General features: G+C 45.1%; 1 protein-coding gene across 3 annotated transcripts in view; it reads left to right on the top strand.

The window, feature by feature from the left end:
* The window catches only part of ATXN2 (ataxin 2), a 52156-nt gene extending 43868 nt beyond the window's left edge, over positions 1-8288 (top strand). For all 3 annotated transcript variants that reach the window (XM_074159346.1, XM_074159347.1, XM_074159345.1), the window contains 4 exons: positions 1852-1997; positions 2893-3120; positions 6584-6752; positions 7677-8288. In XM_074159346.1, the coding sequence (XP_074015447.1) occupies positions 1852-1997; positions 2893-3120; positions 6584-6752; positions 7677-7705 (572 nt within the window). In that variant the 3' untranslated portion in view covers positions 7706-8288. The remainder of the gene's footprint in view (positions 1-1851; positions 1998-2892; positions 3121-6583; positions 6753-7676) is intronic.
* The last annotated feature ends 5040 nt before the right edge of the window (positions 8289-13328 follow it).

Raw genomic sequence — 13328 nt, forward strand, 5'->3', positions numbered from 1 at the left:
AAATGTGGCAGACAGTTATTTTCTAAAGGAGAGACCTTCATAGTGGGCTGTGCAGGGGAGAAAAATCTCGTCTGTATGTATTCTAGTGAGTTTGAGGATGTTAGAACTAGTCTTTGTAAGCTTTATAGCAAGCCAAACTGGAGGAAAACAAGTATTTGCACAGGGTAGTAGTGTGTCAGGGCTGGTTAATAGAGCACAGTAGGGTTGCTGTCTTTGAGACCAGCTTTTGCTGAATAGTATTGTGCTTTCAGATGCAGCTACATTTTTGTCCATTTACTCCACCCATCTTGTCTTTCATCCTTTATATACACTCAGGCAGTTCTGTGTATTCATGAACTTAGAGGCCAGCACAGTGGAATTCCTCAGAAGCTACAGCAAACAGTAACTTGCAAAAGTGAGATGAAGCACCTCAGTAGCCATGAATACACGGGCAGGTTAACTTGCACTCCAAGTTTCTCCCGTGCCCTGCTTTTCAGATTTGTTTACTAGGGCAACACCAGTAGAAAACCCATCACTTCTCAAGATATGCTAAAGAACATCAAGTTCTCATATAATACAATTGAAAAGCTGTAACCTGATAGACGGTAACCAGTAATTAACTTCAGTCGGAACAACAAATAGGTACCAAACCAATTAAGGAACGGTTGCAGGGAAGATTAAGGAGCAGGTTGATAGTTTGACTATTTTGTCTTTTAACACTATTGTCAGCAAAACTAGGCTCGGTCTTGACAAGCTGTAATATTGGGATGAGTAAGTGCGTGTTGTCACGTGTAGAAGTGCAGTTGCAAACTGTGGACTGGTGGTTGCACAAGATCTAAAAGCAATTGAGGGAAATAGGCAAAGCATCTTCATTTTCTTAGGGTCTTGTTTGCGGTTGCATGCTTTGTATGTAAAGGAAGACTTGCTGTCATTATGGTTTCTCATAGTTTCTTAGATTCCCTCAAAAGTTTAAAAAAAAAAACAAACCAACCCAAAACTTAAGTGTGGTGTGTTTTTAAGCAGAACAGAGCAGGACTCCTCAAGGAGAGACTTGTTGATACGAGTTTGTTGTTGGAGACTGGTACGACTGTAGCAACAGATGTGGTTTCACTGGTGTGAAAGTTTTATGGTGTTAAGTTTTTTCCTTTTTTGGAATTTTATACCTTATTTGCTCCTGTTTCAAGGGATTAAGAATTTCAAGGCAATGTTGAGAAGCTCACGGAATGGTAGTGATCCAGATCAGGCTCTGTAATCGGCCTTGAGAGGAGAGGCAAGATATGTCATTTTAGTACAAGATACTGGCTTCAGCAAAAATTTGATGCTCAAGCAGCCTCAGTTTTCTCAGCTGTTACATATATACTGTGTCCCTACAGCTCTTAAGCATACACGCAGTGTATATTCTTCATACTGACTGTACGGTGAGCAATTTCCAGAAGAGTAGCATGGTGAGGTTAGCCAGGTATAAGGCCAAAGAATTTTTTGGATGGTGGAAATAAAAATGGCTTGTAACACCTTTGAAAAATATATTTGAGGAAAAACTAAATTGTATGAAAATGATAAATTTGGTATTTTTAACTGGTCTGTTTGACAAAAGATGAAATACTGCTTTTTTCTATGTAGTATCTGTTACATTGTCAAACTAGGGAAGATGAACTGTCTAATTATGGTTATTTATAGACTTTCCTGCAAAACCAAACTACACAAAAGCAAGGTAAGATACTCAGCTATTTGCAAGATAAATGTTTTTTTAGAAGGGGGAGGGAATATATGTACAGTATGTTTGAGATACAGCGAAATCTTCAGGTGCAGATGGTAACTTGATGAGATGCAAATTCTGTATTTGTTGTTAAATATTACTCTTTTTCATCCTAGTTTCCACTGGCTCACTTGCTCAGCAGTATGCCCATCCTAATGCTACCCTGCATCCTCATCCTCCGCATCCTCAGCCTTCTGCCACACCAACTGGCCAGCAGCAAAGCCAACATGCTGGAAGCCACCCTGCTCCTAGCCCCGTGCAGGTAACAAAACTCAAGGGAGTGAATGTCTTTAAATTGTATTTGACATGCTCTACTGGAAGGTATTGCATCTGTGTGATGCTTGACATCAATATATTGATTTCCTTGAGAGGGAAAAACGGTAGGATGGAGCGGTTGCCCAAACAAACTGCATGTGACAGATCTCATGCAGGACTTGTCTAGATAGCCCTCTGTTTTCTGGAAGGAAGGAAGGAAGTAGAGCTACATAATTTAATTTTTCTCTGTTTGCAGTGGCTAGGACTCAAAAGGCTCATGACATCGTTTGTTAGATAATCCTGCAGGGAAACTTGTTGCAGTCCCTCTTCCTTAGTGAGGACCAGTATCAAAGTCCAACCATTCATCTCTCCCTCTTCACAGGGGATGAGGCATAGTTTGTGTCTGTGTTACGATTGAGGAATGATCATAATTATGTCAGAGCTTTAATATGAGTGGAGTTACAACTGGAAGTAGCAGATAAATGCTGAGAAGCACTTGATTATATTTTTCAAAGACAAGCAGCTGAAAACAAAATAGGCCTCATGATAGTGCTGGATGCCCTAGTTACCTACCGGTGATAACTTTGGCTGCTAAGTGCAACTGTGGCATATATCCAGCTCCATGGTTGCAGGTTCTCCTTGTTTTTACCTGCCAGTCTAGGTTCTATTTTCCAGACTCCTGCTCCACATGACTTCCTAGTGCAAGGAGAAAATGAGCCAGGGGGAATTGAAATGAGTTTCCTTGTGACCATAGCTGTAGTGATCCTTGGATTAGCCACTTAAAGGTTTCACTAGAGAGCAGTTTTGCAAACCTTTCTTATACTAGTTTACAGAATAAACATGTCTTTGCTTCTTGACCATAACCTAAATGATTTTTCTCTTTTTTTTTTTTTTTTTTTCAGCATCATCAGCACCAGGCTGCTCAGGCACTCCACCTGGCAAACCCACAACAGCAGTCGGCAATTTACCACGCAGGTCTAGCTCCAACCCCACCTTCCATGACGCCAGGCTCCAATACGCAGTCTCCACAAAATAGTTTTCCTACAGCACAACAAACAGTCTTCACCATTCATCCCTCCCATGTTCAACCTGCATATACCAATCCGCCACACATGGCCCATGTCCCCCAGGTAAACACAGTTTAACAACCTTCAAGACTAAATGTCTTAATGCCACAAAGTTAGGACAGTTCGGGCCTGCTGAAGTGATTTCCATTCTGTCACCTCTCAGCACAGACTACCTGTTGTGTTATTTAGGTTTCTGTCTGTACATTGCCTTTATTTAGAATTTTACAAGATATTTGGACCTCAGCTTCCAACACCCAGTGCATCTACAACCTGTAGTTTAATGAAGACATCTTAAGCTGGCACTGCTACTGAAAGAAATTGAGCTCTCTTCCCAGTTCCCGGCTCCCACCCTTGTCCTCCCCCACCGTTCTGCTCACAGAACTGTTTGGCCATGCAGCAAACCAGACTGGGGACGTGATTCAGCTGAAGTGTGCCTCCCGTACCCCCCCCATTTTAGGCTATTTCTCAGTCAAATCAGGTCACTACTCAGGTTCACTGCATGATCACAGGAAGAGCTGGCATACAGAAAGGTCAGAGGTGAGAGCTGAGTGGAGGAAGGCTGAATTGCTGCTTTTGGTGGCAGTTCTAGGCTCTGCATCGTAGTCAAATTTATACAAGTACATCCAGTAAAAGATATTACACAGGATTACTAGGGAGTAGCAAGGCACTGCCGTAGGAGCTAGGTGAGATTCAGTTCAGATGACTGCAAGACAATCCTTGCCGAAAGAGAAAACCGTGTGTGTGTGTGTGTGTATGTGTGTATGTGTCTGTGTGTGGTTCAAAACGAACTGCTTATGCAGAAGATCCCCGATGATTGTTTGGGCAACTTAACAACAGTCCTTGCTTCAGGATCAGAAACCGACTTCTCTTAACTGCTCTCTTGTGGTCAACTCGCTGAAAAAAAAGGATTTTGGGAAGGGAAGCACATGATTGATTAAACAAGCGCTCTACGTAAAGCAGCGTTACAAAGATTTTTCTGATGTTTACTAAATCTCACGGATTTAGTGTGCTTTGTCAAGGAACGGACAGTTGATCAGAAATTTGCCTGCGCAATTTCTTCTTCAGACCAAGAACTTGGTGTCTGGCTTATGCCTTCTCATACAGGTTAACAATAGTTTGGGATATCATACCTGTAATTAGGGAGGTCAGTGTAATAAACGTCCAGTCCCTTGCAGAATTCTGATAAAATCTTTGCTTTGGTCCCTGGGACAGTCAGTTAAACCAATGAATTAATAGTAATTTAGGAATTGTTTTACTGATGTTGAGTTTTCAGCTTTTTAATTCTGTTAGGCTTTTAATTTCTCTGCTTTTGTACTGTGGGAGGATAAGGAGAGGATGCCCAAACCTGCCCACTGCTCTGGCATCCTGCCATCTCTTCCCAGGCTCTGGTTTCTGCCGGAAACGAGATGCTTGCTCTGCTCTGGTGTGATGGCACTGGTGTGAATTCCTACCTTGTAGAGCTTCTGGGGTTGCCTTGCATGCAACCCTTGGGTCTTGCTGCAAGCAATGCCGTGCCTTGAAACATGAAACATGTTGGTTTCGAGGTCTGCATAAAGGTAAAACTGTACCTGGATTGTGCTGTACATGCCACGGCCAGGCCCCTGCCGTGTAGGATGCCACCATTCATTGCCTTCCTTTCTGTGTGCAAAGCACTCGATAAGCAAACCTTGCTAAAGCACATCAGATGCAACTTTTAGTCAGAACTGACTGCTTAGTCAGGAGTTTTTGGCAATTGCAGGCAAAGCCTGCTTTACCCTTGATTTTCGATTTACGCAGTCTCTTCTGCTGTAATTTTTTAGGATGAAAACTACAATCTGTAATCCGTGATACTTACACCAAACTAACTGACTTTTCAAAATGAAGTAGTTCCCTCAAAAATCTCTAATGAAGGAATAACTACAGTTCTGTAAGAAATTTTAAATGCATGTAATTATTCCATTGTGGGGAAACTAATCACTGGATTTAATAGTTTCTTAGCAGCCTCATTTCCAGCTTCTGAACACAATTCTGAAATGCCATGTAGTAGGAATTTCAGTTAGGCTAACACAGGGGATCAGTTGAATTTCCCTTTAGGTTATCAGATGAATCCTGAGCTGTTAGGTATCTCACTTGAGAAACAGTACTTTAAAATTCATTACAGAGTACTGTCAGCTGCCAATTTGCAAAGCATTTGAGCCACAGCAGAAATTTTTATCCGGTGTGTGTATTGAATACGGCTGCTGTATGAATATCTGCTTTATAACGATGGCTGCTGTGATAGCATGTTTGTCAACGTAAAAATGGTGCTGATCCTGAAAGGTGTTTCTGTTTCACAGCCTTATCTTCTAAGCCTTTTTTTAGAGCAAGAGTGAGATTTGAATTGCAGTTCCTGCCTTTAAAGGCTTCCTGAGTGCTACTAATACAGTGCAAGTCTGATAAAGAGTTTGAGGAATGTCTGTGATGAGTCAAGTAACCTTTTTGTCTTTAAGAAATAAAATTGTAGCCACTACCTGCTATCTGTCTTTACTGGCATGTGAAATCTGTAAGGCTGTGATTATTGCACCGTAGTGCTCCGATGATGGGATATGATAGAAGGACAAAGTACAAACCTTAGATACAAATTCTTTCCCCACCCGCCCCCCCCCCCCCCCCCCAAGAGAAACTCACTGAGAGCTCTAAGATTTCCTTGATGTTTTGTGCTTTTAAGAAACTAGTGTTTACTAGCTTTTTAAACCAAAAAATCGATGACCCCTAGAGTCACGAACTGCTCTGAGCTAAAGAAGCCACCTGACAAGTTTCTGAACTTGTTTGCCAGAAGGTGATCAGCCCTCCTAAAGATTAATCTCCTTTTTCCGCTGAGACTTAACCGTGATTGCTTAGATTACACAAGCACCTTAATTGTGATGAGCTTAACTGGAAACAGAACAAAGCTGACCTAACAGTATAAAGGGATGAAATCACTCATCTCAGGATGCCTGCTTTAGATGAATGATAATGTGGGCACAGGTCACTGGAGAGAGTGGTTTCTGGGGCAGGGAGCCATGAAAGAATGTGGGGTTGTGTTGGGAGCAGCCGAGGACGGGACGCCAGACTCCCAGCGCCTGTGAAGTTTGTATCTGTACCCGCTGCGTTCTCTGCATAGGAAGCGCTTTGATCTGAGTTACTAACAGTAATGTTTTGAAGATTTGTTGCTGAGGGGTTTTTTTGTGTTTTTTGTATTTGTTTTTGTTTTTTTAAATATTCCACTGTTTAACGCTGGCGGTTTCTCCCAGCACTCGCTGTCCAAATGGCTAAAATTGAGAATGTGACTCAGAGCCAGCAGTAAGGATTTGAGCCTTTTTTTTTTGGTTTTGATTTTGGTTTTTTTTTTTTTTTTTTTTAGTTATTATTTTTGTGTTAAGACCTCTGACTTAATCCCTATAGCTAATCTAGTTAAAATGGAGTAAATCTCTGGATTTACTGGTACAGCTGGAGAAAACTTGACAGTCATGTGGCCAGGAGTGATGCCTCCTTGTGACCATTTATACTAAAGAGCTCTTTGTTTCAGGCTCATGTACAGTCAGGAATGGTTCCTTCTCACCCAACTGCCCATGCTCCAATGATGCTAATGACGACACAGCCACCTGGTGGTCCCCAAGCCGCCATCGCTCAAAGTGCACTACAGCCCATTCCAGTCTCGACAACAACACATTTCCCTTATATGACGCACCCTTCAGGTGAGGAGTGTGTGCCCGGGAGACCTGCACCTTAACTGAGCCAGGTCGTAGTAGCGAGGAGAACTGTTATGAACCAGATTTGGGGAAAAGAACAAAAAAAAAAAAAAAAACAACCAAAAAAACCAACGAAAACGAACCTTAAGATGTCCTTGTAGAATGGCAGGCTGCTGGAGGCAAACTGTTTCTGCATTTTGCGTTTATACTTTGCCAGCCCAAACATGAGCTTAGATAAGCGTATGAGATTTAGCTAATTTAGCAAAGCCTTTGCTTCTCTCTAGCCGAAGTAGAGCAATGGATAACTGTGCGGACGCTGGCACTGTGGGACTGTGTTCTTCCAGGTTTTGCCGTGGTTTTGCCGTGGGGGATGGACTGTCTTGTGTAGCCTGTTTATAACGATCTGGGGTTTTTATTACATTTAAAGTGATCGGTCTTGAGGATAGGAGTGACAGTGTTGCTTGGGGGTAGGGCTGTTAGACTTTTAATGACTGAAGTAAAGTGACAATTGAAGTCTAATCTTTAAATTCAGAGTAACGTTCTGCAGCTTTACTTTTTGGCAAAAGTAGGTGCTGTATGACTTCTTTCTGCTTTAAATTTAACCTTACCTAGGTTTTTTTTATTATTTCTTTCCAGACAGCCTCTAAACTTTTTGTAGCGAACTAGTTACCTGATTTTGTTTCTTGGGGAATGTGTGAGCAGAACAAGGCTGCTTTCTGAGGGTTTAGGTAGGGAAAAAAAAAAAAAAAAAAACAAACATCCAAAGGACATCTTGATATGCAGGGTTTTGTTTTGTTCATTTTAAAAAAAAAAAAGAAAGAAAGAGAAAAAAAAAAAGTTCAGCTCAGTAGTTGTCCTGTGACCACTTTACTAGCAAACTGTTGTGTGGCTTGCCAATTTATTATTTACATTTGAACTTTTTTTTTACAGTACAAGCCCACCACCAACAGCAGTTGTAAGGCTCATCTGGAATAACTGAAAGGCTGGATACCTTTTGTAGGCCAAATACCCTCCTTCTACTGCTTCTGCCAACTGGAAGCACAGAAAACTAGAATTTCATTTTATTTTGTTTAAAAAACAAACAAACAAACAAACAAAACAATTGATTTCTTGTAACATCCACTAGGAATGCTAACAGTTCATCTTGCAGTGGGAGAGATTCGGACTGAGTAGAGGCATTTAGGAACTTGTGGGCTATTCCATAATTCCATGCACTGTATCTGAGTCCTGCAAGTGCCCCAACTCTGCTTGCTGAAAAACTGGAAGTTATTTATTTTTTAATGACCCTTCAAAGTTATGAACTCATCAGCTAGCAAAAGAAGTAACAAGAGTGATTCTTGCTGCTATTATCACTAAAAATCAAGACTTGGAGATCCCTTTTACTTCTAACTAAACTTGAAACAGGTTCAGTAAAAAAAAAAAAAATTCTAATCGTCAAACTGATGAATTATTATTTATAAATCACGTTTGATGAGATAATCACTATCGTGAGACAGTGATGTAACTTTTAAGTTAAGAAAACTTTTACTTTGTAGATAATATAAAATAAAAACTTAAAAAAAAATTAAAAAATAAAAAAAGTTTTAAAAACTGACCTACTTAGTGTTTGTGTCTTGTTTTACCGGTATCTTCCTTTAATGTGTTCTCCAGCTTTCGATCCGAGTTGGAGTGTTTTACGTGGCCTCAGGTAAGGTGTGTCTGTGCCCTGGGGTGTGTGTGTCCCCCACCGTGACACCAAATCTGTTGCGTTTGACATTGCAAAAATAAGTCAGGGGTTTCAAGACCCGAAGTTTGGCACAGGTTTTAAAGAATTTCTTGCGTTCAGGTCTATTCCCCGGTGCCTCAGCCTTTCCCGTGTCTGGCTGGTGGCAAAGAAGGTGTCACAGCTGGGGCCTGTGGCTTAAGGTGACAAAACTACACAGGACGTGGTGCTGCCGGAGAAGGAAAGGACGAAATCATAGAATCATAGAATGGTTAGAGTTGGAAGGGACCTTAAAAGATCGAGTTCCACCCCCCTGCCCTGGGCAGGGACACCTCCCACCAGACCAGGTTGCTCAAAGCCCCATCCAGCCTGGCCTTGAACCCCTCCAGGGATGGGGCAGCCACAGCTTCTCTGGGCAACCTGGGCCAGGGTCTCACCACCTTCACAGTAAGGAATTTTTTTCTAGCATCTCATCTAAATCTCCCCTCTTTCCATTTAAAGCCATTACCCCTTGTCTTATTGCTCCCTCCCTGATCAAGAGTCCCTCCCCATCTCTCCTGTAGCCCCTTTAGGGACTGGAAGGGGCTCTAAGGTCTCCCCGGAGCTTTCTCTTCTCCGGGCTGAACACCCCCGTCTCTCTCAGCCTGTCATGAGTAAGCTTCCCTCAGCAAAACGACTTCGTGGGGATAAGCATCCCTTAGAAAAACGACTGGTTAAAAGATGGGGGAAGGGATAGGAGAAAATAATTGACCATCACGTCCTTTGCTAATGCACAGACTAATTATCACTGGGTACAAAGTGCTGTGGTCTTCTGAAGCCGCCTGTGTGGCACAGGCATCCTGCCCTGGCTGACCAAAAAGGTGATGATGGTTAAACTGGGTGATGCTGTAGCTGGGGTTCAGAGGCGGGAGGAGGAAAGTGGTTTGGGGACAACCCTTCACGGGCAGCGGGGAAAAACATACAGGGGGAAAACAAATGCTGCTGCAGCTCCCGTTCTAATCCTTGTGGGTCAGCAGCACCGTGAAGTGTGAATCCGTGGTGAGGTGGGCAGCAGGGGGCATGAGACCATCGCAGACAGCGATGGTGGCAGGACTCCTGGAAGAAGCCTTCTGAGAAGAAACGGCTCCTCAAGCTTCCTTCGCATTTCTGAGGGAGGGTTTCTGCCTTTTTAAGCAGCCATTTATTCAGTATCTATTAAAATAGTATCCAGGCACCTAGAGGGAATCAGACTGAAAGACCAAAAGTGAGAAACAAGTTCTGAAAACAGTTTATTAAGAGCAGATTTTTTTTTTATATATACATATATATTATGGCAAAATTGCATTATTCAAGAATAAGTTACTTGTACAGTACATACAGAAATAATATATAGAAAAACCTACTATACAAGAAGAACTCTTGTGTGGGTGAAAAGTAGAACTTTGAAATCTCTACACTTTTTCATCCAACAAACTGTTGGCTTTAACTCAGCCTCAAGCAGGACGATTAAAGAGCGCACAGTCGCCTCCCCCACCTCTGGTGGTCGCTGGTGAAGGTCGGGGGCCATTCAGATGGAAGGAGCTTAAATTAAAATTGGGAGTATTGTACTCAAAGCTGTTAGACAAGATTTCAAGGCTTTATGGGTTTGTTAGAGTAAAACAGTAAAACAGCAGTTTTAGGGATGACAGCAGTGTTCTGTAGGCTGGAGACTAAGAAATGAGAAGCTTTGGCCTCGCCCTAGACCTGGACCTCTTCTTAGAAGATTCGCCCCATAATAGTTTTGATGCAAAAAGCACGGGTGAGGGAATGGGGGGTGTCAGTGTTTGGTGACCTGCTCTGGATCGCTGGTGCCATTCCTCGGGGCTGGGACATGGGAGGGAGGGACGGATGAAGAGATGAAATAATGCTTTGTGTCATGAGCTTCTTCAGAACCTGTCACCCACAGGGACATGTGAAAGCCACCCATAGGGAGGGTCCCTCAGCAAACAGCAAGTGGTTTCCGAAGCGTGTGGAGATGAGGGGGAGAAGTTCTGGCTGGACCCAAGTCTGAGGTTATGCACTAAGCCAGAGAGCGAAGGCACTGCCTGTTTTGCGTCTTTATTGCCCAAAAACGACTGTCCTGAGCAGCCAGCTGAAGTGGGGCTTCCCTCCCTGATGGCCTTCTCCTCAGGGAGCTGCGTGAGGGCATCGGGCAAAGGCACCAAAAGTGGCTGCCCCTCAGGTCATGGCTTTGTTGCTTTGGATCCAAACTCATGTCGCATGTGCCCAAGGACCATCTCCGGGACCAAGCTGAGACCTTGGTGCTTACATCCAACTTTATTTCAGCTCTAGGAAAGGCCCTTTCTCCTCCATGGGAGCCCAGGAGGTGGCTGTGCCTGCAGCCCTGGGGGGACTTTCCCCATGGCTTCACCTCCTCCCAAAACTCGATGCTGGTGCTTCATAAAGGCCGGTAAGAGCCCACATGGGCTGGGGAACTAAACCTACTAAGTCCTAGGCTCTTTTCCCAAGTTTAGAAGAATATAAAAAAAATCCCTTCAGGTTGTTTATATTCCAAATAATGGAATGGTTTCATGCCCTTTGCCCGTTGCCATGATGAGGAGTTACCTTTTGGGCTGGATTAATGGGTGATGGCAGGAGCAGGGCTGCACGTCAGGCTCTCTCACCTGTGTCCCAAGCCAAATGGTTTCCAGGAGAAATGGGATTTTGAACTCAGCCCTTCAGAAGCTGGGGAAATAGCCCCCCCCCAAACCCCTGGGTGCTGGTGCAGCTGGGGTTGGATGGGGAGGCCGGAGATGGGGAGATGGTGGAGCTGGGTGGCTGGAGGGGGCAGGGGGCAGCAGCTCTGGGCTTGGCTAGATTAGCCTAAACCAAACAAGCCCTCTGGCAAGGAGAGGCTCGATGGTGGAACAGCCCTCGGCTACCTTGTTGGTGGGGTCTGAGAAGGAAATAACTCTTATTAAATAATCAGAACGACTTTCCCACTGCTCACTGGGGAGAGCGGGAGTTCACATCCACCGGAGTTTGTTTGCACAGGGGAAGCAGCTGATGGGGCGATAATGAACTCGATGTATATTCTGCTAATCAAGCGCAGCAATTTCCATTTAAACTACGGAGAAACCCCCTTGCAATTAAACTGCAGGTTAAAAATACCACATGTGCCTGCATGTTTCGTTGTTGGCGCTCGAACAATAACCCATCCCAGCAGCAGCAGCAGCATCTGATTTATCTGGCAAGGGCTGCGCCAGCCGTGAATAGCAATCCCTTTTCCAATCCCTTTTCCCAGCCCCTTCCTTCTTGCAGATGCTCTGAGCATAGGGTGATTCGGGTGAGGCCGCCTCATCCTTTGGGGACAGACTCCTTTGAATTTGGCTGCCTGAAGCTCAGCAGCACCAAAAAAAAAAATCAACACTTTGAAATTTAGCAAGATTTAGCCTGTGCAAGTATTTTCCGAGGCGTGTGTGCCCTGGGAACCACACACCAAGCAGGCAAAGCACCCAACAACTGGTGCTAAACTTCCTCCCCTTCCCATCTTCAGCCCTAAAAAACGCAAGATGGGGGGGGAGATAGTTATTAGCAACGACGGGAGCTGCCTTGCCTGGCACAAACCAGCCCCGGCTGTATGTTCCTGCCGTTTGGTGCAGCCTTTGTGCTGGTCCGGGGAGGAGACCGGGATGCGGATACGGCTGAGAAGCTCCGGCCGAGGACAGGGCTGCCTTTGTTTCCCCGGCAGCCTCGCCGGGTCTGGCAGCGCCGGAGGTGGGACCAACCACTGCAATTTGCTCTTAACGCTCCGGTTTCAAGAGTGAGTGTGCGACAGTGTGTGGTGAGCCCCGGGAAACGCTGGTCCCCCCGCCCCCCGAAATGTGGGATTGTTCCCCGTGTGCCCATTTTCAAGTTGTTGAAGGAGGAAAAGGTGGGGGGGGAAAGACCTTGCCTGTTCTGAATGCACAAAGACAGCCCGGGAGAGGGCTGAGGCACAAAGTGCAAATCCTAAGTGGTTTCTCAAGTTGATGGTATCTAGTTTCTCCCAGCCCTCATCCTTTCACTACTTATAAAACCAGATTTATTCTCACGGCCGGTCCCTGGCCTGTTTTTTGGCCCCAGCTATTTTGGTCCTACCTGGTCCTGGCTCCTGCCTGTGCTCCATCTGCCCTTTCTGGCCCAGCCCAACAGCACCCCGATCTTGCCCTTCCATTCCTGCCCTTGGGCAGAGCTTGGCTGCTCGGGCTTTGACTGCCAACGGGGATCACCAAGCGCTGGCTCCGGCAAAGCCCTGCCCAGGGGCTGGATTTTTGCAAAACTCCCTAACTCGACCCCACGAGGCTTTTTGTTTGCTTGCTTTCAAATTTGTCCCTAAATGTTGATGCTCCTGAGGGCTCCTACGTCAAGGAGTTTAAAAAAAAAAAAAAAAAAATTAAAAAAATTAAAATAAGAAGGCTTTTCTGTAAGGCAATTTCAAGGCAAGTTTTGCATCTGAAATCCCGGGGAACGCCGCGCTGAGAAATCTGGAAGTGGAGCGCTGCGAACATCCCCTCCCGCGTGTCGCAATGGCTCCAGCCCCTTCCTTATTCTTAAAATAACAGCAGCTTCTAAGAAGCGGTTCCTCTCTCGGCGCGGCCGCCCCGGGCTGCCCCAGGTAAAGTGGCACCGGGGCTGGGTGGCACAGCCTGGAAACCGCAGCGGAGAGTGGGGTACGGCCACGCTCCCAGCTCCGGCGCTGCTCTCCTTGTGCCTCCGCTGGGGACGGGGAGATTGAGCCCCTGGGGATTTGCTGGACGCAGGGTGGTTCCCAAGGGAGTTACAGCTTGCTCGGCTCCTAGGGCGAGATGCTCGCAGGCAAACAACTTAAAATGTGGAATTAGAGCCGTTGGGATGTCAGCCCACCTAAGGCACATCGGGGG

The sequence above is a fragment of the Numenius arquata genome, chromosome 16 (assembly GCF_964106895.1).
Source record: "Numenius arquata chromosome 16, bNumArq3.hap1.1, whole genome shotgun sequence".
In the NCBI taxonomy this organism is placed as follows: domain Eukaryota; kingdom Metazoa; phylum Chordata; class Aves; order Charadriiformes; family Scolopacidae; genus Numenius; species Numenius arquata.